The sequence below is a fragment of the Oncorhynchus keta genome, chromosome 7, assembly GCF_023373465.1.
Source record: "Oncorhynchus keta strain PuntledgeMale-10-30-2019 chromosome 7, Oket_V2, whole genome shotgun sequence".
NCBI lineage: Eukaryota > Metazoa > Chordata > Actinopteri > Salmoniformes > Salmonidae > Oncorhynchus > Oncorhynchus keta.
This window is the reverse complement of record NC_068427.1, coordinates 28,481,438-28,507,494: the sequence shown is the minus strand read 5'-3', so window position 1 is coordinate 28,507,494 and position 26,057 is coordinate 28,481,438. Positions and strand designations below refer to the sequence as shown.

Genomic DNA, 26,057 nt, shown 5'->3' with positions numbered 1-26,057 from the left:
TGAGTCTCTATCACGATGCCATAGTGTCAGAGTCTGTATCCTTGTGCTGTAACTCCCATTGATTGTGAATTAGTTTAAATCCAAACGCTTCAAGCTGTAAACAAATAATCCTACTCTGCATTCTTAATCTTGCTACGGGCGAGGCTGTTCCAACTGCAAATACATTCACTGTGGACACACGCAAATGCACACACACGCAAACACACACACACACGCGCACACGCACACGCACACACACACACACACACACACACACACACACACACACACACACACACACACACACACACACACACACACACACACACACACACACACACACACACACACACACACACATAAAGAGCAGTGAAAGGGCAGAGTGTGCGACTCATCTTTGGTCTGGTGTTTCATGGCAGCATTGTCAAAATGATGTGTGACTGCGTTTGTGCGTCTTTTTTTTCAAGGTATATCTCTGTGTGGGAATCGTCTGCTGTAATGATCTAATATTGTCTAACCCAGCTGCTCTATTAAGTTCTGGGTCCATACATGTTAAGGGAATGGATCCAGAAATGCTGGAACAAGGAGCGGAACCAGAACGAGGAGCTCCACACTCTCTTTTTTGCAAGTTACGGGCCGATTGCCCCTTCCCCTTCAGAAATTCGAAATATGCTAACACTTTCGAAATCGTGATTTCTTCAAATAACCAGTGATGAAAACCAAACACCAGAACTACTGCTGCTTGTTATCCCAATCAGAATCTGTCCCGCACTAACATACCTGATTCAGCACCCATACAAGCATACCTGAACACACAACCTGTGGCTCTCTATGAGCAGGAATGAGGAACAGCAACTGACAAACAGCTGCAGAGCTCAGGTAGTGCTCAGTGATAGAGCAGCAGAGATCAGTTTCAGCACCGCAGACAGCAGTTTTTCTACCTTGTGCCAAAGATTATAGATATACTGACAAGATACAGTACATATCTCTCCGCCCTAACAATGGGAGTCGTTGTCCACAAAGCGGCACGGCGGGATGCCTATGCTTTCTTTGGATTGGTAAATACATCTCATTATTGTGATTCATTATTATAATCCTTACAAAAACTCTTTGCTTGTTAGGCGTAACAACGAAAAAACGCCACCTGCTGGAAGGAGACAGATTTTCTGCCGAGTTGAGCCTCTCTTCCTTACTGTTGGTGGCCATTCGCTTTTTTAGCTGTCTCTCTGGCGCAATCGGCTAACGCGTTAGATTATTAATCTGGTTGTCGGTTTGAACCTACCCAGGAAGAGAGTTTTTTTAGTCACGAACAATCCTCATAAGATATTCAGCGGGTTGTTATGTGCAGGGTTTTGTTCCATGGCAGCACCAACACACTTCATTCACTACACACGCCTGCATACATATACAATAGCGTTCTAGGACTAGGAGTGGACCCACTAAAAAAGCTGCAGCGCTCAGGCTCTGTATAAAGTGAGAACCTTGCAGCGAATGATTTGAGCACCACGCACAGTACTTTCTTCTATCGCGTCGCGTCTCGTCTCAGTTGTCTCTGTGGCGCAATCGGCTAGCGCGTTAGACTGTTAATCTAAAGGTTGGTGGTTCGAGCCCACCCAGGGACGGAAAGTTTTTCTTGTCACACAACGATTGATTTACAGACTATTTGCGGAATGTAATGAATGGAGTCATGCTTTCAGAACCATGTGACTGCGCGTCCACTGCATGAGGTAGATACTCATAAACACTTTCACTTTAGAGGAGATGGAACCTGCCAGTGACCATTATACAGTAATGAATAAAAATAAACTATGTTAGAATATAGGAATGCAAAATTAATAACATAGCAATAACCTAATAGCAATAGCATTTTTGTTTATATGTGTTTTCTGTGCTTCCGATTCATGGTGTTGTACATCGAAAGCAGCTTCCACATGTTTAACATAAAGGCTATCAAAAAGCATCTGGAAACCAAACAACTCAACTCATTACAATGAAGTTATTCAACCGCTTGATAAGAACATCGCCAGGAGATCTAAAGGCGGGAAGACGCTATCATTGACAAATAGCGGAGAAGTAATAATATGGTGTAAGTGTAAGTGCTATTTCCCATGTGAGAATATAGTGGGACACATGTGTTACTGTCTATATGATTATATTTGCTGTAATATTTGTGTCATTGAAGCTCATCAACCTCAGCAAAACCCGCGTCTTCCACAAAAAACAACCCTACAGGCGTTAGGGCACCCAGCCCATTTCAGCACTTCTTTTTTATGGAAGAAGGGGAGCGTGGGCGGGTATTAGAGGTTAGCGCTGTGTGCATGGAGTGTAATTAGGAGCTATATTACATCTGTATCGATGAAGCGTTACAGATTGTGCGATAGAAATGTAAGGGTAATTTCCGATTGGGCTGGGCGGGATTTACCGTGAATGCAGTTTCCGCCAACGTGGAAACATTGCCTTTAGATTTCAACCACGCTGTAATACTGAACTTCAGCACTACAGATTGAATAGTAGAACCCTAAATTAAGCTTTACTATTTTTACATATCATTAAACAATAGCCAGCACCACAAGCTTTAATGGCTGCTGCTCTGTAATTCACAGCTTTGAATCTTGGTGATGTCCTGGAGGGTTCTGTGATAACTGATAATATTGTAATCCTCTATGGTTGATGGTGAGGTGCTGTATAGTGTGGATGTGTACTAGACCAGATAAAGGAAACTGTGACGATTATATGCAGACCAGACTGCTCGCATGACTACGTCAGCGTGCACATATTGATTTTGTCCACCCACACCAGATGCGATCAGCACATGCAGGTTGAAATATCAAAACAAATTCTGAACCAACTATATTAATTTGGGGACAGGTTGAAAAGCATTGAACATTTATGGCAATTTGGCTAGCTTGCTGTTGCTAACTAATTTGTATTGGGATATGAACATTGGGTTGTTATTTTAGCTGAAATGCACAACGTCCTTTTCACCGACAATTAATCCACAGATAAAAGGGTAAACCGAGTTTGTTTTTAATAATTTCTCCTCCTTCATCTTCTTCTTCTTTGGACTTTATATGGAGGTTGGCAACCAACTTTAAGGTACATTACCACTACCAGCTGGACTGGAGTGTGGACCTCAGTTCATCTTTCAATCACCCACGTGGGTCTATGTTCCTATACCAATGAGGAGACGGGAGAGGCGGGACTTGCAGCACGTCAAGCATCAGAAATAGAACCAAGTCCTATTTTAGTGCCTGGCTACATAGATGCGTGTAATGATTGAATAACATGTATGTTTACATTTATTTTGCAACGATCGCGCACATGACACGAGTGGTGTGGCATGTTAGGGTTGAGCCCTGGTGTGGACATGAAGCTAGGGTTAGAGTTAGGGTTGTGGTTGGCATTACAGCTGTAGGGATCAGTGGAGGATCCTCAGGGGAGGAAGGGGAGGACCATTGTACTCAGTGAAATTCATAAACAATGTAAATAGGGAAACATTAAAAAAGTTGTCATTTTTTGGGATAAAACTATACAAAATAGGGGGGGCAGGACTGAATTAGGGAAACCCTGCCCTAGATCTGCTAGATTCAGGAGTGTGCAAGGCAGTATTGAATGTGTCACTGTCTGTCACCACTCCAATTTGTCTCTCGACCTGTGTCTCTCGACTGTTATACATTTTAGATTGTAGGCTAGGTTGTAGCAACCTCATGTTGGTTATAGGGAAAATTTGAGTATCATGTAGTAGCTGTTGTGTGGTTTGTTACTAACGTGTCTTTTCTACCTGCCAACTTTATGGTATTTACTTTTTAATTACTGTTCTATATTTACATTTTTCCCTTGCTCAACTTTTTTCATTAAACTTTTTCACCCCGGATGCTTTATCTGCACTGGTTCTACACGACCTCCACCAGACGAAGCTAAGTAGCAACATTAACATTATGCCTTTTAATTGCAGTCGCTGTACTCATAATATACAGGATAACCGTGAGGATAACCGTGCCGCAAGCCCAGCTTCAGATACAATCGTTAGGCAAGGGAAATTTATGTGTAGGAAAGGATGAAACAGCGTCTGTGCCACCAATAGTACAGATAGTAGTATAAATCCCCTGGCACAGTCCACGCAGCTGGACAATTTTCTCATGGCTTCTGGAAGGAAATGCTGTAGGAATACTCAACTGGTGGCGCTCATTCAGCCGACAGAAATTTTCAACCGGTTCTCCCCATTAAGCAATGAGTCAGCGGCCAAGTCTTCTCTGGTCTCTCCTTCACCTGTTACGGGGTCTGAGACACCGAAGCCTCCCACCATTAGCTCTGACAAATTGAACACCCTAACCATTGGCGACTCCATTACCCGTAATTACCCATTTTGTTTCATTTTGTTTCATTCTGTCAGCCCCAGCCTCGAACTCAGGTCCTGTGTGTAGCTAACTGACCCTCTGACCATTCATTGCCATTTACCCGTTGTTGTTGTCTTAGCTATTTAGCTGTTGTTGTCTTAGCTCTCCCAATCAACACCTGTGGTTGCTTTATGCCTCTCTCTAATGTCAATATGCCTTGTATACTGTTGTTTAGGTAGCTCTCGTTGTTTTATTTTACTGTGGAGCCCCTAGTCCTGCACAGCATTCCTGAGATAGCTCTTTTGCCGCACTCCCCACACATGCGGAGACCGCACCTAGCTTAACTGGCACCTCCAGAGATGCAACCTCTCTCATCATCACTCAATGCCTAGGTTTACCTCCACTGTACTCGCACCCTACCATACCCGTGTTTTCACATTATACCCTGAATCTATTCTACCACGCCCAGAAATCTGCTCCTTTTATTCTCTGTTCCCAAAGCACTAGACGACCAGTTCTTATAGCCTTTAGCCGTACCCTCATCCTACTCCTCCTCTGTTCCTCTGGTGATGTAGAGGTTAACCCTGGCCCTGTGTGTCCCCAGGCACTCTCATTTGTTGACTTCTGTAACTGTAAAAGCCTTGGGTTCATGCCTGTTAACATCAGAAACCTCCTCCCTAAGTTTGCTTTATTCACTGCTTTAGCACACTCCGCCAACCCTGATGTCCTAGCCGTGTCTGAATCCTGGCTTAGGAATCTCTCCAGAAATAAGTACCTCTCTGTTGCCGCTTGTTATAGACCCCCCTCAGCTCCCAGCTGTACCCTGGACACTGTAAGTGAATTGATTGCCCCCCATCTATCGTCAGAGTTCATACTGTTAGGTGACCTAAACTGGGATATGCTTAACACCCCGTCCGTTCTACAATCTAAGCTAGATGCCCTCAATCTCACACAAATTATCAAGGAACCCACCAGGTACAACCCCAAATCCGTTAACATGGGCCCCTCATAGATATCATCCTGACCAACTAGCCCTCTAAATACACCTCTGCTGTTTTCAACCAGGATTTCAGCGATCACTGCCTCATTGCCTGCGTCCATAATGGGTCTGCGGTCAAACGACCAACCCTCATCACTGTCAAACACTCCCTAAAACACTTCTGCGAGCAGGCCTTTCTAATCGACTTGGCCCGGGTATCCTGGAAGGATATTTACATCATCCCGTCAGTAGAGGATGCCTGGTTGTTTTTAAAAAGTGCTTTCCTCACCATTTTAAATAAGCATGTCCCGTTCAAAAAATGTAGAACTAAGACCAGATATAGCCCTTGGTTCACCGCAGACTTGACTGCTCTTGACCAACACAAAAACATCCTATGGCGTACTGCACTAGCTTTGAATAGTCCCCACGATATGCAATTCTTCAGAAAGTCAGGAACCAATATACACAGTCAGTTAGGAAAGCAAAGGCCAGCTTTTTCAAACAGAAATTTGCATCCTGCAGCACAAATTCCAAAAGGTTTTTGGACACTGTAAAGTCTATGGAGAATAAGAGCACCTCCTCCCAGCTGCCCACTGCACTGAGGCTGGGAAACACTGTCACCACCGAAAAATCCACAATAATCGAGAATTTCAATAGGCATTCCTCGGCCAACAGCTCTGCACCTCCCGCAGCAACTGGCCCAAGCCCCCCCCCCCCCTCAGCCTCGCTCAAGGTCTGGGCGATAATTCAATATCAATAATTATCAGGGTAATTTCTTCCCTCAATAATGATATAAAAACATTTAGATACATTTCCGAAAATGTCGATATAGAATAATTAGGTACAGCAGTCCATTTCACCTCTGTGACCCAGCAGGACCGTGCGGAGAAGTGACAATATGCACGTGAAGAGGTATACCCCCACGAAAAACCACTTAGCACCTGAGTGATGGAGTCGCCACTATTAACCATGACAAATTAGTGATGTAGCTGAAAACAGTGGTAGTGATGTAGGTGAAAACAGTGGTAGTGATGTAGGTGAAAACAGTGGTAGTGATGTAGGTGAAAACAGTGGTAGTGATGTAGGTGAAAACAGTGGTAGTGATGTAGGTGAAAACAGTGGCAGTGATGTAGGTGAAAACAGTGGCAGTGATGTAGGTGAAAACAGTGGTAGTGATGTCGGTGAAAACAGTGGCAGTGATGTAGGTGAAAACAGTGGTAGTGATGTAGGTGAAAACAGTGGTAGTGATGTAGGTGAAAACAGTGGTAGTGATGTAGGTGAAAACAGTGGTAGTGATGTAGGTGAAAACAGTAGCAGTGATGTAGGTGAAAACAGTGGCAGTGATGTAGGTGAAAACAGTGGTAGTGATGTAGGTGAAAACAGTGGCAGTGATGTAGGTGAAAACAGTGGTAGTGATGTAGGTGAAAACAGTGGCAGTGATGTAGGTGAAAACAGTGGTAGTGATGTAGGTGAAAACAGTGGCAGTGATGTAGGTGAAAACAGTGGTAGTGATGTAGGTGAAAACAGTGGCAGTGATGTAGGTGAAAACAGTGGTAGTGATGTAGGTGAAAACAGTGGTAGTGATGTAGGTGAAAACAGTGGTAGTGATGTAGGTGAAAACAGTGGTAGTGATGTAGGTGAAAACAGTGGTAGTGATGTAGGTGAAAACAGTGGTAGTGATGTAGGTGAAAACAGTAGTAGTGATGTAGGTGAAAACAGTGGTAGTGATGTAGGTGAAAACAGTAGTAGTGATGTAGGTGAAAACAGTAGCAGTGATGTAGGTGAAAACAGTGGTAGTGATGTAGGTGAAAACAGTGGTAGTGATGTAGGTGAAAACAGTGGTAGTGATGTAGGTGAAAACAGTGGTAGTGATGTAGGTGAAAACAGTGGTAGTGATGTAGGTGAAAACAGTGGCAGTGATGTAGGTGAAAACAGTGGTAGTGATGTAGGTGAAAACAGTGGTAGTGATGTAGGTGAAAACAGTGGCAGTGATGTAGGTGAAAACAGTGGTAGTGATGTAGGTGAAAACAGTGGCAGTGATGTAGGTGAAAACAGTGGTAGTGATGTAGGTGAAAACAGTGGTAGTGATGTAGGTGAAAACAGTGGTAGTGATGTAGGTGAAAACAGTGGTAGTGATGTAGGTGAAAACAGTAGTAGTGATGTAGGTGAAAACAGTGGTAGTGATGTAGGTGAAAACAGTGGTAGTGATGTAGGTGAAAACAGTGGTAGTGATGTAGGTGAAAACAGTGGTAGTGATGTAGGTGAAAACAGTGGTAGTGATGTAGGTGAAAACAGTAGTAGTGATGTAGGTGAAAACAGTAGTAGTGATGTAGGTGAAAACAGTAGTAGTGATGTAGGTGAAAACAGTGGTAGTGATGTAGGTGAAAACAGTGGTAGTGATGTAGGTGAAAACAGTGATGATGTAGGTGAAAACAGTAGCAGTGATGTAGGTGAAAACAGTGGTAGTGATGTAGGTGAAAACAGTGGTAGTGATGTAGGTGAAAACAGTGGTAGTGATGTAGGTGAAAACAGTGGTAGTGATGTAGGTGAAAACAGTGGTAGTGATGTAGGTGAAAACAGTAGTAGTGATGTAGGTGAAAACAGTAGTAGTGATGTAGGTGAAAACAGTGGTAGTGATGTAGGTGAAAACAGTGGTAGTGATGTAGGTGAAAACAGTGGTAGTGATGTAGGTGAAAACAGTGGTAGTGATGTAGGTGAAAACAGTGGTAGTGATGTAGGTGAAAACAGTGGTAGTGATGTAGGTGAAAACAGTGGTAGTGATGTAGGTGAAAACAGTGGTAGTGATGTAGGTGAAAACAGTGGTAGTGATGTAGGTGAAAACAGTGGCAGTGATGTAGGTGAAAACAGTAGCAGTGATGTAGGTGAAAACAGTAGCAGTGATGTAGGTGAAAACAGTGGCAGTGATGTAGGTGAAAACAGTGGTAGTGATGTAGGTGAAAACAGTGGTAGTGATGTAGGTGAAAACAGTGGCAGTGATGTAGGTGAAAACAGTGGCAGTGATGTAGGTGAAAACAGTGGTAGTGATGTAGGTGAAAACAGTGGTAGTGATGTAGGTGAAAACAGTGGCAGTGATGTAGGTGAAAACAGTGGCAGTGATGTAGGTGAAAACAGTGGTAGTGATGTAGGTGAAAACAGTGGTAGTGATGTAGGTGAAAACAGTGGTAGTGATGTAGGTGAAAACAGTGGTAGTGATGTAGGTGAAAACAGTGGTAGTGATGTAGGTGAAAACAGTGGTAGTGATGTAGGTGAAAACAGTGGCAGTGATGTAGGTGAAAACAGTGGCAGTGATGTAGGTGAAAACAGTGGTAGTGATGTAGGTGAAAACAGTGGCAGTGATGTAGGTGAAAACAGTAGCAGTGATGTAGGTGAAAACAGTAGCAGTGATGTAGGTGAAAACAGTGGCAGTGATGTAGGTGAAAACAGTGGTAGTGATGTAGGTGAAAACAGTGGTAGTGATGTAGGTGAAAACAGTGGCAGTGATGTAGGTGAAAACAGTAGCAGTGATGTAGGTGAAAACAGTAGCAGTGATGTAGGTGAAAACAGTGGCAGTGATGTAGGTGAAAACAGTGGCAGTGATGTAGGTGAAAACAGTGGTAGTGATGTAGGTGAAAACAGTGGCAGTGATGTAGGTGAAAACAGTGGTAGTGATGTAGGTGAAAACAGTGGCAGTGATGTAGGTGAAAACAGTGGTAGTGATGTAGGTGAAAACAGTAGTAGTGATGTAGGTGAAAACAGTGGTAGTGATGTAGGTGAAAACAGTGGTAGTGATGTAGGTGAAAACAGTGGTAGTGATGTAGGTGAAAACAGTGGCAGTGATGTAGGTGAAAACAGTGGTAGTGATGTAGGTGAAAACAGTGGTAGTGATGTAGGTGAAAACAGTGGTAGTGATGTAGGTGAAAACAGTGGTAGTGATGTAGGTGAAAACAGTAGTAGTGATGTAGGTGAAAACAGTGGTAGTGATGTAGGTGAAAACAGTAGTAGTGATGTAGGTGAAAACAGTAGTAGTGATGTAGGTGAAAACAGTAGTAGTGATGTAGGTGAAAACAGTGGTAGTGATGTAGGTGAAAACAGTAGTAGTGATGTAGGTGAAAACAGTGGTAGTGATGTAGGTGAAAACAGTAGTAGTGATGTAGGTGAAAACAGTGGTAGTGATGTAGGTGAAAACAGTAGTAGTGATGTAGGTGAAAACAGTAGTAGTGATGTAGGTGAAAACAGTAGTAGTGATGTAGGTGAAAACAGTGGTAGTGATGTAGGTGAAAACAGTGGTAGTGATGTAGGTGAAAACAGTAGTAGTGATGTAGGTGAAAACAGTAGTAGTGATGTAGGTGAAAACAGTGGTAGTGATGTAGGTGAAAACAGTGGTAGTGATGTAGGTGAAAACAGTGGTAGTGATGTAGGTGAAAACAGTGGTAGTGATGTAGGTGAAAACAGTGGTAGTGATGTAGGTGAAAACAGTAGTAGTGATGTAGGTGAAAACAGTAGTAGTGATGTAGGTGAAAACAGTGGTAGTGATGTAGGTGAAAACAGTAGCAGTGATGTAGGTGAAAACAGTGGTAGTGATGTAGGTGAAAACAGTGGTAGTGATGTAGGTGAAAACAGTGGTAGTGATGTAGGTGAAAACAGTGGTAGTGATGTAGGTGAAAACAGTGGTAGTGATGTAGGTGAAAACAGTAGTAGTGATGTAGGTGAAAACAGTGGTAGTGATGTAGGTGAAAACAGTAGCAGTGATGTAGGTGAAAACAGTGGTAGTGATGTAGGTGAAAACAGTGGTAGTGATGTAGGTGAAAACAGTGGTAGTGATGTAGGTGAAAACAGTGGTAGTGATGTAGGTGAAAACAGTGGTAGTGATGTAGGTGAAAACAGTGGTAGTGATGTAGGTGAAAACAGTGGTAGTGATGTAGGTGAAAACAGTGGTAGTGATGTAGGTGAAAACAGTGGTAGTGATGTAGGTGAAAACAGTGGTAGTGATGTAGGTGAAAACAGTAGTAGTGATGTAGGTGAAAACAGTAGCAGTGATGTAGGTGAAAACAGTGGTAGTGATGCAGGTGAAAACAGTGGTAGTGATGTAGGTGAAAACAGTGGTAGTGATGCAGGTGAAAACAGTGGCAGTGATGCAGGTGAAAACAGTGGCAGTGATGTAGGTGAAAACAGTGGTAGTGATGTAGGTGAAAACAGTGGCAGTGATGTAGGTGAAAACAGTGGCAGTGATGTAGGTGAAAACAGTGGTAGTGATGTAGGTGAAAACAGTGGTAGTGATGCAGGTGAAAACAGTGGTAGTGATGTAGGTGAAAACAGTGGTAGTGATGTAGGTGAAAACAGTGGTAGTGATGTAGGTGAAAACAGTGGTAGTGATGTAGGTGAAAACAGTGGCAGTGATGTGGTGAAAACAGTGGCAGTGATGTAGGTGAAAACAGTGGTGTGATGTAGTGAAAACAGTGGTAGTGATGTAAAAACAGTGGTAGTGATGTAGGTGAAAACAGTGGTAGTGATGTAGGTGAAAACAGTGGCAGTGATGTAGGTGAAAACAGTGGCAGTGATGTAGGTGAAAACAGTGGTAGTGATGTAGGTGACAGTGGTAGTGATGTAGTGATGTAGTGATGAAAAACAGTGGTAGTAGTGATGTGGTAGGTGAAAACAGTGGTAGTGATGTAGGATGAAAACAGTGGTAGTGATGTAGGTGAAAACAGTGGTAGTGATGTAGGTGAAAACAGTAGTAGTGATGTAGGTGAAAACAGTGGTAGTGATGTAGGTGAAAACAGTGGTAGTGATGTAGATGAAAACAGTAGTAGTGATGTAGGTGAAAACAGTGGTAGTGATGTAGGTGAAAACAGTAGTAGTGATGTGGTAGGTGAAAACAGTGTGAGTGATGAAAAACAGTGGTAGTGATGTAGGTGAAAACAGTGTAGTGATGTAGGTGAAAACAGTGGTAGTGATGTAGGTGAAAACAGTGGTAGTGATGTAGGTGAAAACAGTGTAGTGATGTAGGTGAAAACAGTGGTAGTGATGTAGAAAAACAGTAGTAGTGATGTAGGTGAAAACAGTGTGATGTAGGTGAAAACAGTAGTAGTGATGAAAAACAGTGTAGTGATGTGAAAACAGTGGTAGTGATGTAGGTGAAAACAGTGGTAGTGATGTAGGTGAAAACAGTGGTAGTGATGTAGATGAAAACAGTGGTAGTGATGTAGGTGAAAACAGTAGTAGTGATGTAGGTGAAAACAGTGGTAGTGATGTAGGTGAAAACAGTAGTAGTGATGTAGGTGAAAACAGTAGTAGTGATGTAGGTGAAAACAGTGGTAGTGATGTAGGTGAAAACAGTGGTAGTGATGTAGGTGAAAACAGTGGTAGTGATGTAGATGAAAACAGTAGTAGTGATGTAGGTGAAAACAGTGGTAGTGATGTAGGTGAAAACAGTGGTAGTGATGTAGGTGAAAACAGTGGTAGTGATGTAGGTGAAAACAGTAGTAGTGATGTAGGTGAAAACAGTGGTAGTGATGTAGGTGAAAACAGTAGTAGTGATGTAGGTGAAAACAGTGGTAGTGATGTAGGTGAAAACAGTGGTAGTGATGTAGGTGAAAACAGTAGTAGTGATGTAGGTGAAAACAGTGGTAGTGATGTAGGTGAAAACAGTAGTAGTGATAGCCATAGAGAAGGAGCAGCTTCCAACAAAGAAAGTATTGATAAAAAGGGTTCAACTGTTTCAGTAATTTGGAAGTGGTTTGGCTTTTTGAAGTCCGACAAAGAGCAGAGCAATGTTCGGTGCAAATTGTGACGTAGACAGGTGGCTACCAAGTCTGGTAATAAGACAAACCTTTTTCAACATCTGTCGCAAAATCACTCTTTGGAACATGCAGGAAGTTTGAGTTTGCACCACGGTATTGATAAACGCCCCTCAAGCACCAGACAATTTAGGGACGTTTGCCCGAAGCAGTCAACACTGACAGCGTTTATGCCCTACAAGCAAACATCGAAAAGACAAAGACATCACAAATGCTATTATGCATTGCATTGCTAAGGACATGCTACCAATTAGTACAGTCAAAAAGGAAGGTTTCAAGAGGCTTATCAATGTAATTGACCCCAGGTACGTGCTCCCTGGTCGCAAACATGAAACAGTTTTCCTTAAAGTATAATTTTATGTGTAGCTCACATAATTTAAAAAAATGTAACCTTTCCTTAACTAGGCAAGGCAGTTAAGAACAACTTCTTATTTACAATGATGGCCTATCGGGGAACAGTGGTTTAACTGCCTTGTTCAGGGGCAGAACGACATTAGAAAATAATTATCCAGTGACCATACAATGTTTACCAGGGGGCAGAGCTACCGACGTTAAGGCTAATCTGAAGATGGTGCTGGCTAAGGCTAAAACTGGCGAGTGTAGAGAGTATAGGGATATTGTTATCCACGTTGGCACCAAGGATGTTAGGATGAAACAGTCAGAGGTCACCAAGTGCAACATAGCTTCAGCGTGTAAATCAGCTAGAAAGATGTGCCGGCATCGAGTAATTGTCTCTGGCCCCCTCCCAGTTAGGTGGGGTGATGAGCTCACAGCATAGTCTCACAACTCAATCGCTGGTTGAAAACGTTTTTCTGCTCCTCACAAAATATAGAATTTGTAGATAATTGGCCCCCTTTCTGGGACTCACCCACAAACAGGACCAAGCCTGGCCTGCTGAGGAGTGACGGACTCCATCCTAGCTGGAGGGGTGCTCTCATCTTATCTATGTTGGGCTCTAACTCCTCTAGCTCCACAGTGAGATAGGTGCAGGCCAGGCAGCAGGCTGTTAGCCAGCCTGCCAGCTTAGTGGAGTCTGCTACTAGCATAGTCAGTGTAGTCAGCTCAGCTATCACCATTGAGACCATGTCTGTGCCTCGATCTAGGTTGGGCAAAACTAAACATATTGCGGTGTTCGCCTTAGCAATCTCACTGGAATAAAGAACTCCATTCCTGTCATTATTGAAAGTGACTCTGCACAACACTGCCAGGATCAAGGATCAAGTGTTTTAATACTTTATCTCTTGACACATTGATGAAAATAATATTGGCCTCTAAAGCTTCAAGCTGGATACTGGACCCTATTCCAACTAAACTACTGAAAGATCTGCTTCCTGTGCTTGGCCCTCCTATGTTGAACATAATACATGGCTCCCTATCCACTGGATGTGGACCAAATGCACTAAAAGTGGCAGTAATAAAGCCTCTCTTGAAAAAGCCAATCCTTGACCCAGAAAATATAAACTATCGACCTATATCGAATCCCATTCCTCTCAAATGTTTTGGAAAAAGCAGTTGCGCAGCAACTCACTGCCTTCCTGAAGACAAACAATGTATACGAAACACTTCAGTATGGTTTTAGACCCCATCATAGCACTGAGACTGCACTCATGAAGGTGGTAAATGACCTTTTAATGGCGTCAGACCAAGAATCTGCATCTGTCCTCCTGCTCCAAGACCTTAGTGTTTCTTTGTATACCATCAATCACCACATTCTTTTGCAGAGATTGAAAACCCAAATTGGTCTACACGGATAAGTTCTGGCCTGGTTTAGATCTTATCTGTCGGAAAGATAGCAGTTTGTTTCTGTGGATGGTTTGTCCTCTGACAAATCAACAGTACATTTCGGTGTTCAAGGTTCCGTTTTAGGACACTATTGTTTTCACTATATATTTTACCTCTTGGTGATGTCATTTGGAAACATAATGTTAACTTTCACTGCTATGCGGAAGATATACAGATGTACATTTCGATGAAACATGGTGAAGCCCCAAAATTGCCCTCCCTGGAAGCCTGTGTTTCAGACATAAGTGGATGGCGTCAAATGTTTTACTTTTAAACTCAGACAAAACAGAGATGCTAGTTCTAGGTCCCAAGAAACAAAGGGATCTTCAGTTGGATCTGACAATTAATCATTAATGATGGGGCGGTGAGTCGGAAGCAGGTGCAGGTGAAACGTTTTAGTAATACAAAAAAACAAAGAACACGACACTAACATAAGGCAGTCCACCGATACATAAGCACAATACCAACTGGTGAGTGAACATGGGAGAGTTACATATGAAGGGGAGGAAATGATGAAGGTAATGGAGTCCAGGTGTGAATCATAATGATCATAATCATTATGATTATGGAGCAGGAGCAGACGTGACATAATCGTGATGGTTGTCATCTCAAATAAAACTGTGAAAGACCTCAGTGTTACTCTGGACCGTGAACATATCAATAATATTTCAAGGACAGCCTTTTGTCATATTTGTAACATTGCAAAAATCTGAAACTTTCTGTCCAAAAATGAGGCAGAAAAATGTATCCATGCTTTTGTCACTTCTAGATTAGACTACTGCAATGCTCTACTTTCTGGCTACCTGGATAAAACACTAAATAAACTTCAGTTAGTGCTAAACACGGCTCTCTACACTGGCTTCCTGTTAAGGCGAGGGCTGATTTTAAGGTTTTACTGCTGACCTACAAAGCATTACATGGGTCGCTCCTACCTATCTTTCCGATTTGGTCCTGCCGTACATACCTACACGTACGCTACGGTTACAAGACGCAGGGCTCCTTACTGTCCCAAGAATTTCTAAGCAAACAGCTGGAGGCGGGGCTTTCTTATATAGAGCTCAATTTTTATGGAATGGTCTGCCTATCCATGTGAGAGACGAAGACGTGGTCTCAACCTTTAAGTCTTTATTGAAGACTCATCACTTCAGTAGGTGCTATGATTGAGTTTAGTCTGGCCCAGGGGTGTGAAGGTGAACAGAAAGGCACTGGATCGACGAACCGCCCTTGCTGTCTCTGCCTGGCCGGTTTCCCTCTCTCCACTGGGATTCTCTGCCTCTAACCCTGTTACGGGGGCTGAGTCACTGGCTTACTGGTGCTCTTCCATGCCGTCCCTAGGAGGGATGCGTCAGTTGAGTGGGTTGAGTCACTGACGTGATCTTCCTGTGTAGGTTGGCTCCCCCCTCAGGTTCGTGCCATGGGGGAGATCTTTGAGGGCTATACTCAGCCTTGTCTCAGGGTAGTAAGTTGGTGGTTGGAGATATCCCTCTAGTGGTGTGGGGGCTGTGCTTTGGCAAAGTGGCTGGGGTTATATCCTGCCTGTTTGGCCCTGTCCGGGAGTATCGTCGGACAGGGCCAAGGTATCTCCCGACCCCTCCTGTCTAAGCCTCCAGTATTTATGCTGCAGTAGTTTATGTGACGGGGGGCTAGTGTCACTCTGTTATATCTGGAGTATTTCTCCTGTTTTATCCGGTGTCTTGTGTGAATTTAAGTATGCTCCCTCTAATTCTCTCTCTCTCTCGTTTTCTCTCTTTCTCTGGAGGATCTAAGCCCTTGGACCATGCCTCAGGACTACCTGGCCTGATGACTCCTTGCTGTCCCCAGTCCCACTGGTCGTGCTGCTGCTCCAGTTTCAACGGTTCTGCCTGTGGCTATGGAACCCTGACCTGTTCACATGACGTGCTACCTCATCCCGGATCTGTTGTTTTGGACACTCTACCGCACCTGCTGTCTCTAACTCTTAATGATCGGCTATGAAAAGTCAACTGACATTTACTCCTGAGGTGCTGACCTGTTGCATCCTCTACAACCACTGTGATTATTATTATTATCTGACCCTGCTGGTCATCTATGAACGTTTGAACATCTTGGCCATGTCCTGTTATAATCTCCACCCGGCATAGCCAGAAGAGGACTGGCCATCCCTCAGAGCCTGGTTCCTTTCTAGGTTTCTTCCTAGGTTTCCGGCCTTTCTAGGGAGTTTTTCCTAGCCACCGTACTTATACACCTGCATTGCTTGCTGTTTGGGGTTTTAGGCTGGGTTTCTGTACAGCACTTTGAGATATCAGCTGATGTACGAAGGGCTATATAAATACATTTGATTTGATTTGATATGCTGTAATAGAAGTAAGGCCGTGCTCATTAAAAAATATTTGTGCCCCCTAATCGTAAACAGCACTGACCGCCACTGGCAGGGATATTAGAATGCCATTTTAGGGTTAGGTATAGGGTTGTTGCTAGGGTTAGGCTTGAACCGGGATGAAGAAATTATGCTAGGGTTCGGGGTAAACCGGGATGTAGACATGATGCTAGGTTTAGGGTTAAACCAGGATGTAGACATGATGCTAGGGTTAGGGGTAAACCAGGATGTAGACATGATGCTAGGGTTAGGGTTAAACCAGGATGTAGACATGATGCTAGGGTGAGGGGTAAACCAGGATGTTGACATGATGCTAGGGTTAGGGGTAAACCAGGATGTTGACATGATGCTAGGGTTAGGGGTAAACCAGGATGTAGACATGATGCTAGGGTTAGGGTTAAACCAGGATGTAGACATGATGCTAGGGTTAGTTGTAGACATGATGCTAGGGTTTGGGTTAAACCAGGATGTAGACATGATGCTAGGGTTAGGGGTAAACCAGGATGTAGACATGATGCTAGGGTTGATGCTAGGGTAAACCAGGATGTATACATGATGCTAGGGTTAGGTTAGGTTAACCCAGGATGTAGACATGATGCTAGGGTTTGGGGTGAACCAGGATGTAGACATGATGCTAGGGTTAGGGTTAAACCAGGATGTTGACATGATGCTAGGGTTAGGGTTAGGATGCTTAAACCCAGGATGTAGACATGATGCTAGGGTTAGGGTTGAACCGGGATGTAGACATGATGCTAGGGTGAGGGTTAAACCAGGATGTTGACATGATGCTAGGGTTAGGGCTAAACCAGGATGTAGACATGACGCTAGGGTTAGGGTTAACCCAGGATGTAGACATGACGCTAGGGTTAGGGGTAAACCAGGATGTTGACATGATGCTAGGGTGAGGGGTAAACCAGGATGTAGACATGAGTCTACGGTTCTGGTTAACCCAGGATGTAGACATGATGCTAGGGTTAGGGTTAAACCAGGATGTAGACATGATGCTAGGGTTAGGGGTAAACCAGGATGTATACATGATGCTAGTGTTAGGGGTAAACCAGGATGTAGACATAATGCTAGGGTTAGGGGTAAACCAGGATGTAGACATGATGCTAGGGTTAGGGTTAGGGTTAACCCAGGATGTAGACATGATGCTAGGGTTTGGGTTGAACCGGGATGTAGACATGATGCTAGGGTTTGGGGTAAACCAGGATGTAGACATGATGCTAGGGTTAGGGTTAGGGTTAACCCAGGATGTAGACATGATGCTATGGTTTGGGTTGAACCGGGATGTAGACATGATGCTAGGGTTCGGGTTAAACCAGGATGTTGACATGATGCTAGGGTTTGGGGTAAACCAGGATGTAGACATGATGCTAGGGTTAGGGGTAAACCAGGATGTAGACATGATGCTAGGGTTAGGGGTAAACCAGGATGTATACATTATGCTAGGGTTAGGGTTAGGGTTAACCCAGGATGTAGACATGATGCTATGGTTTGGGTTGAACCGGGATGTAGACATGATGCTAGGGTGAGGGTTAAAGCAGGATGTTGACATGATGCTAGGGTTTGGGGTAAACCAGGATGTAGACATGATGCTAGGGTTAGGGTTAAACCAGGATCTAGACATGATGCTAGGGTTAGGGTTAAACCAGGATGTATACATGATGCTAGGGTTAGGGGTAAACCAGGATGTAGACATGATGCTAGGGTTAGGGTTAAACCAGGATGTAGACATGATGCTAGGGTTAGGGTTAAACCAGGATGTAGACATGATGCTAGGGTTTGGGGTAAACCAGGATGTAGACATGATGCTAGGGTTAGGGGTAAACCAGGATGTAGATATGATGCTAGGGTTAGGGGTAAACAAGGATGTATACATTATGCTAGGGTTAGGGTTAGGGTTAACCCAGGATGTAGACATGATGCTATGGTTTGGGTTGAACCGGGATGTAGACATGATGCTAGGGTGAGGGTTAAACCAGGATGTTGACATGATGCTAGGGTTTGGGGTAAACCAGGATGTAGACATGATGCTAGGGTTAGGGGTAAACCAGGATGTAGACATGATGCTAGGGTTAGGGTTAACCCAGGATGTATACATTATGCTAGTGTTAGGGTTAGGGTTAACCCAGGATGTTGACATGATGCTAGGGTTAGGGCTAAACCAGGATGTAGACATGATGCTAGGGTTAGGGGTAAACCAGGATGTAGACATGATGCTAGGGTTAGGGTTAAAACAGGATGTATACATGATGCTAGGGTTAGGGTTAGGGTTAACCCAGGATGTAGACATGATGCTAGGGTTAGGGTTGAACCGGGATGTAGACATGATGCTAGGGTGAGGGTTAAACCAGGATGTTGACATGATGCTAGAGTTAGGGCTAAACCAGGATGTAGACATGATGCTAGGGTTAGGGTTAAACCAGGATGTAGACATGATGCTAGGGTTAGGGGTAAACCAGGATGTTGACATGATGCTAGGGTTAGGGGTAAGCCAGGATGTTGACATGACGCTAGTGTTAGGGGTAAACCAGGATGTTGACATGATGCTAGGGTTAGGGTTAACCCAGGATGTAGACATGATGCTAGGGTTTGGGGTAAACCAGGATGTAGACATGATGCTAGGGTTAGAGGTAAACCAGGATGTAGACATGATGCTTGGGTTAGGGTTAAAACAGGATGTATACATGATGCTAGGGTTAGGGGTAAACCAGGATGTAGACATGATGCTAGGGTTAGGGGTAAACCAGGATGTTGACATGACGCTAGGGTTAGGGTTAACCCAGGATGTAGACATGATGCTAGGGTTTGGGGTAAACTAGGATGTAGACATGATGCTAGGGTTAGGGGTAAACCAGGATGTTGACATGATGCTAGGGTTAGGGTTAACCCAGGATGTAGACATGATGCTAGGGTTAGGGGTACACCAGGATGTAGACATGATGCTAGGGTTAGGGTTAAACCAGGATGTAGACATGATGCTAGGGTTAGGGTTAAACCAGGATGTAGACATGATGCTAGGGTTAGGGTTAAACCAGGATGTAGACATGATGCTAGGGTTCGGGGTAAACCAGGATGTATACATGATGCTAGGGTTAGGGGTAAACCAGGATGTAGACATGATGCTAGGGTTAGGGTTAACCCAGGATGTAGACATGATGCTATGGTTTGGGTTGAACCGGGATGTAGACATGATGCTAGGGTTCGGGTTAAACCAGGATGTTGACATGATGCTAGGGTTTTGGGGTAAACCAGGATGTAGACATGATGCTAGGGTTAGGGGTAAACCAGGATGTAGACATGATGCTAGGGTTAGGGGTAAACCAGGATGTATACATGATGCTAGGGTTAGGGTTAAGGTTAACCCAGGATGTAGACATGATGCTAGGGTTCGGGTTAACCAGGATGTAGACATGATGCTAGGGTTTGGGGTAAACCAGGATGTAGACATGATGCTAGGGTTAGGGGTAAACCAGGATGTAGACATGATGCTAGGGTTAGGGGTAAACCAGGATGTAGACATGATGCTAGGGTTAGGGGTAAACCAGGATGTAGACATGATGCTAGGGTTAGGGTTAAACCAGGATGTATACATGATGCTAGGGTTAGGGTTAAACCAGGATGTAGACATGATGCTAGGGTTTTGAACCGGGATGTAAATGATGCCAGGATGTAGACATGATGCTAGGGTTAGGGGTAAACCAGGATGTTGACATGATGCTATTTGAAACCAGGATGTAGACATGATGCTAGGTTAGGGTTGTAACATGATGCAGGATGTATACATGATGCTAGGGTTAGGGGTAAACCAGGATGTAGACATGATGCTAGGGTTAGGGGTAAACCAGGATGTTGACATGACGCTAGGGTTAGGGCTAAACCAGGATGTAGACATGATGCTAGGGTTAGGGTTAAACCAGGATGTAGACATGACGCTAGGGTTAGGGTTAACCCAGGATGTTGACATGATGCTAGGGTGAAGGGTAAACCAGGATGTTGACATGATGCTAGGGTTAGGGGTAAACCAGGATGTAGACATGATGCTAGGGTTAGGGCTAAACCAGGATGTAGACATGATGCTCGGGTTAGGGGTAAACCAGGATGTAGACATTATGCTAGGGTTAGGGTTAAAACAGGATGTATACATGATGCTAGGGTTAGGGGTAAACCAGGATGTAGACATGATGCTAGGGTTAGGGTTGTAGTTAGCATTACAGCTTTTGGGATATTGAAATAACATTTTAGGCTTAGGATGCCATTTCAGACGTACCCACATAGCACCTACCCTAACCCTAACCCTAGCTTCATGTCCACATCCTGGTTAAACCCTAACCATAGCATCATGTCCACATCCTGGTTAAACCCTTACCCTAGCCACAACCACAAACAACAGTGTGCTGAGCCTAATAAAGTGGTGAATAGTTTGCTTTTATCTGAAATCTATTGAGTCGGGCCTTGGCTTTTGTACTGATATAGAGAACCAGACTGTCCATCTGCCAGAGATCAACTTCTTTAAATGCTAAAAGCAATGAGCAACTCCAGCCCAGCTTTGACACACACACACTCACACACACACACACACACACACACACACACACACACACACACACACACACACACACACACACACACACACACACACACACACACACACACACACACACACACACACACACACACACACACACACACACACACACACACACACACACACACACACACACACACACACACACACACTCCAAATCTCAGCTAGGCCCAGTGCCATCCAGACAGACTGAGGGAGATTCCAGAGGACAGAGAGACAGTCACAACTCATGAAGTGGTAATCAATGACAAACCAATTACAGGACAGAGCCCAGAACCTGCCATCCTACATCAAGACTGATCCTGGAGAATCACCAGGCCTCACCAGGCCTCCCAAGGGCATCAGGCATTCACAACTCTCACATTCACACACATAACAATGTTGTCCATGTAAATACTCTCCTTCTACTGTGGGCCAACATCAATGGTCTGTTCAAGTAAAATCTCCACTGTTTTCAGGTCACTGTGTCCTTTGACTGTAGTTCAACAGTCAATAACCATTGACAGTGATGGTTTTTTAGTTAGCTTACGGAGCTGAAAAAGTGTATTGAACCAGACTGAGAGGTAAAGACCTTGTTTCTTTAATAAAAATCACTATGGGATGTTCTCTTGGAGCTGTTATTATCAACAACAGCTATCACTGTCCATGTATATTGGCATTCTAATGAGTTGAATGGTCTCATGGAGTGTTAAATATGTTGAATTATGGTCCCAGTTGTGGGCAGAGAGTTGTGGCATTTCAGGGCTTTTGATCACATGTACTATATCAAGGTGCATTACAGAATGAATATGATTATATTTGTTCCTCAGAAAGCAAGAAAAAATAACTTTTAATTTTTTTTATTTAAATATTTTTATTCAATGGCTTGTTACATCATTGTAAAGAGCAGCATCTAGTACCAGGACTCGGTGATACGCCTCATGCTCTGGAACCTCATGCCACCCATGCCGCCCATGCCACCCATGCTTCCCATACCCATGCTGAAGTGCCTGTACTCTCCAGGCTTCATGAACATCATCCTGCCTCTGAAGTGGGGCATCTCATACATGAGCCAGTGGCCGTCCTGGATGTTGCAGGACATACAGCTGGACATGCGGTAACGATCCATGATGTTGTCACAGTCCTCCATGATCTCGTGGCTCTGACCGCCGAAGCTCTCTCTCTCGTAGATCTTCATCCTGTAAGATCCCCTGTGCATAGGGATCATGCGGCAGGACCTCATACCATTAGCCATTCCCATCATGTGGTAGTCAGCGTACTCTCCCTTCCTCATGAAGTGCTGGTTTCCCATGTAGTTGGGGCGGTCATACAGCATGAAGCAGCCACCCTCAACCTTGCAGGAGTGGCAGCGGCTCAGGAAGGAGTACATGTCAGGGCAGTCGGTGCTGCACTCATGGGAGCGGCCCATGAAGTTCCTGTCCTCGTAGAAGACGATCCTGCTGTTCATGTTGGGCATTTTGGCTTGCTTCGTGGGGGTCCTGTTGCTGCTGCTGCTGCTGCTGCTCTGGAACTGATATTCTACTGGTTTAAAACCTTTCTTTTTATACCTGTGGCCCCATTGTACAAACCGCTGACTCAGCAACATGGCATAGAGGCCCATAATGCACTGAGGTTTGTCCACATTCCATGGACATGGTCTCTCAAAAGACCTTAAAAAGGCTGTTTCTCTCAGAACAAAATAACACAAAGCCTCTGTGAAAGGGTTAACAATGTAGAGTTACAGCCTTGGAATTGTAAAGTGTGCATATTGTTCATCGCACAATACCTTCCTAAGTTTGAGGTTTTTGTCCTTATTCAGTATTATGAAACGATTATTTGCAGTCACGCAGAAAAAGTGTGTTGTGTAAAGTGTGTCCCTTGTAAAATGCACTTTAAATACACTTGACTTTGTGTTTGGAAAGATCATTCCTTTATTACATTAATTCATTTTGTATGAATTGATCTTATAAACATGTTAATGTATGTATCGAAAAACATGAATGTGGTCTTTAAAAATGATCATAATGATCTTTATTCAAGGCTAATTGTTCCCGTACACACCAAATTACATTTCTCCCTCTTAGACATAATTACACCTGACTATATACACCAGCCACACACTCTAAATATGTTTCTATTGATATTAGAGTACTTCAATTAAAGTAATTCACACCCTACTTGAATTCCATTAAGCTAACATTATATATAACTGTAAATGTTTATAAGGTGCCATATCAGACTCTAAAAAATACTATTGGAGTATGTGAAGATGTCAATTAACCTGTTTCATGTGTCGGTGTAGCCAACCACTCTACAGAGTTGAAGTGTGGTGCTGCTGAGTAGATAAAAGCTTCTATTAACAGTGTGTAATCTCTGGGTCTCTGGCTGGTGCGTGGGTGAGTGGTGGGCGCAGACATACAGCCAGGCAGCACATGACAAAGTATTTTAGAATCTAAGTGTGTGCTTAGGAAACGTATGAATCACTGTGTATACTAAGAACATTTCAAGTTTGCTTAAGAAACTTCTGAAACGTATAACTGTTCCAGTAAGTCAATGTCTCCTTCATCTCCCTACACTCCCCGGTTTCTAGAAGTCGATTAGTTCTGGTCCTGTTGAGTCAGCACCTCTCCTCCTGGTACAAAGGTACGTCGCTCCATTAACTCTCTGGGTTCATTAATGAGCCTTCATAATAATACTACAGCAACAAAACAGAGGTTTATTACAGCACAGACTAATTGGAAAACATTCAGTAAACACTCACTAAACTGGATTTCTCTGGGGTCAAAGGGAGAACCATAGTCAGGCAGAGTTGTCTTTGTGTTACACAATAATAGTTCAGACAATCAACACTATGATTCCAAAAACTGCCAGTTACCAGCAACACAAAGTTTAAACATGGTGAATGACAAAAAAATAGGTTTAGCCACAGGGCTGAGAATATAGCTATATACTGCTGTGGAATTACATACAGTGGTGTGTTTGTGGTCAGATAATAATGTATCTGCAGCCCAGGGGGTAATGAGCTATAGGAAGCAGATTCATATTATTGATTTAACACTGCCCAATTATGACCAGCTAATTCATCTGAAAGAAAGCAATCTCAACGGATACACCTGTCTAATTATTCCACAGTGTGTGTATGCAGTATTGTCATACTCAGGACTCGGACTCAATTTCATTCCCGATTTTGACTAGTGACTCGACTTGGACTTGACAATTGGTGACTTAGACTCACCTCCTCGTGACTTGTATTTGCACTTGGACTGGATAGACTACTATGATAAGCAGAATATTAGCAGCACTGGGTGCACAGAGCAGCGAGGGTTCTGTTCTCTAGCAGTGGGAAGGACCCGGCACACTACATCTACATGCTGCAGGGGAGCAAGCAATGATTGTGGGCAGACGGGCAGGCTGGCTCCGCTCTGGCTCTGCTCTGGCTCCGCTCTGGCTCCGCTCTGGCTCGCTCTGGCTCCGCTCTGGCTCTGCTCTGGCTCCGCTCTGGCTCCGCTCTGGCTCGCTCTGGCTCCGCTCTGGCTCCGCTCTGGCTCCGCTCTGGCTCGCTCTGGCTCCGCTCTGGCTCCGCTCTGGTCCGCTCTGGCTCTGCTCTGGCTCGCTCTGGCTCCGCTCTGGCTCTGCTCTGGCTCTGCTCTGGCTCTGCTCTGGCTCGCTCTGGCTCCGCTCTGGCTCTGCTCTGGCTCCGCTCTGGCTCCGCTCTGGCTCGCTCTGGCTCCGCTCTGGCTCCGCTCTGGCTCCGCTCTGGCTCCGCTCTGGCTCCGCTCTGGCTCGCTCTGGCTCCGCTCAGGCTCCGCTCTGGCTCCGCTCTGGCTCGCTCTGGCTCCACTCTGGCTCCGCTCTGGCTCGCTCTGGCTCCGCTCTGGCTCCGCTCTGGCTCGCTCTGGCTCCGCTCTCAGGCTCCGCTCTGGCTCCGCTCTGGCTCTGCTCTGGCTCGCTCTGGCTCCGCTCTGGCTCTGCTCTGGGTCCACTCTGGCTCCGCTCTGGCTCCGCTCTGGCTCGCTCTGGCTCCGCTCAGGCTCCGCTCTGGCTCCGCTCTGGCTCGCTCTGGCTCCACTCTGGCTCCGCTTGCGATCATAGTTGACACATCACGCATCACGTGACTCTGTTCCTTCCCTGTAACCACCAGTCATCTGCTTACTACTTAGCGTTGCTTGGTTAAGAAACAAACTGCTTCACGAAATTGAAAACAATACTAGTATTGAGTTTAATAGTAAAACAACAGTCTTGCTATTTGTCTGCCTCTCCCTTTGAGTATAGAGAAGTAGGCTGTCATTTAACTTGTCGTCTCTCTCTACCCTCCTCCTACTTTCCCCCTTACATCCCATAGCCAGGTTCTGAACAGTCGCCCTTTAGTTTTCACTCTGCAATAAAAAACCTAAACAAATATCAGTGGTCGATTACAAAAAAGTAGCTGAGAGCCTGACTTACCATTCATTTATGCAGTAAATAAGTAGTGAAACACAGGTATTGAGTAGAACTTGTGAGCTAGTGATGAATAGTAAATTAGTTTGGGTTTTTCATTAGGGAGATGTGATATACTGACATCTGGTGGCGACTAGAAACCATTGCACAGTAAGACCTAATAAATGAATGGAGAGTGACTCTGCTCGTGACTCAGACTTGGACTCAACTCGGACTTGAGCAGAGGGTCCTTGACAAAACATTAGGAACACCTACAACATAGAATGACCAGGTGAATCCAGGTGAAAGCTATGATCCCTTATTGATGTCACCTGTTAAATCCACTTCAATCAGTGTAGATCAAGGGGATGAGACAGGTTATGAGACATGGTTTGTGTTTGTGTGCAATTCAGAGGGTGAAGGGAAAGGTGGATACCTAGTCAGTTGTACAACTGGAACAGTGGGTTAACTGCCTTGCTCAGCGGAATAGCGACAGATGTTTACTTTGTCAGCTCGGAGATTCGATCCAGCAGCCTTTCTGTTACTGGCCCAACGCTCTAACCGCTAGAATGGGCAAGACAAAATATTGAATTGCCTTTGACCGGGTATGGAGGTAGGCGCCAGGCTCACCGATTTGAGTGTGTCAAGAACTGCAAAGCTGCTGGGTTTTTCACACTCAACAGTTTCTCGTGTGTATCAAGAATGGTCCACCACCCAAAGGACATCCAGTCAACTTGACACAACTGTGGGAAGCATTGGAGTCAACATTGGCCAGCATCCCTGTGGAACACTTTCGAGGCCTTGTAGAGTCCATGCCCCGATGAATTGAGGCTGTTTTGAT

The 26,057-nt window shown here is 44.4% G+C and overlaps 2 protein-coding genes, 1 long non-coding RNA gene and 1 other non-coding gene across 5 annotated transcripts in view; 2 read left to right on the top strand and 2 right to left on the bottom strand.

Annotated features, from left to right (window-relative positions):
- Positions 1-26,057, bottom strand: part of LOC118375979 (ephrin type-A receptor 3-like) — an 822,287-nt gene that overhangs the window by 328,851 nt on the left and 467,379 nt on the right. The gene's annotated exons all lie outside the window — the stretch shown is intronic.
- On the top strand, positions 1,528-1,601 carry trnan-guu (transfer RNA asparagine (anticodon GUU)). The gene has a single exon. It is a non-coding gene; the product is annotated as a tRNA-Asn (tRNA).
- LOC127931107 (uncharacterized) lies at positions 6,463-12,370 on the top strand. Its single transcript, XR_008139813.1, has 3 exons — positions 6,463-6,860; positions 9,114-9,209; positions 11,934-12,370. It is a non-coding gene; the product is annotated as an uncharacterized LOC127931107 (long non-coding RNA).
- On the bottom strand, positions 21,662-22,688 carry LOC118382864 (gamma-crystallin M2-like). Its single transcript, XM_035769541.2, has one exon. It carries the CDS (start codon positions 22,419-22,421, stop codon positions 21,714-21,716), a length of 708 nt encoding a protein of 235 aa, XP_035625434.1. The 5' UTR covers positions 22,422-22,688; the 3' UTR covers positions 21,662-21,713.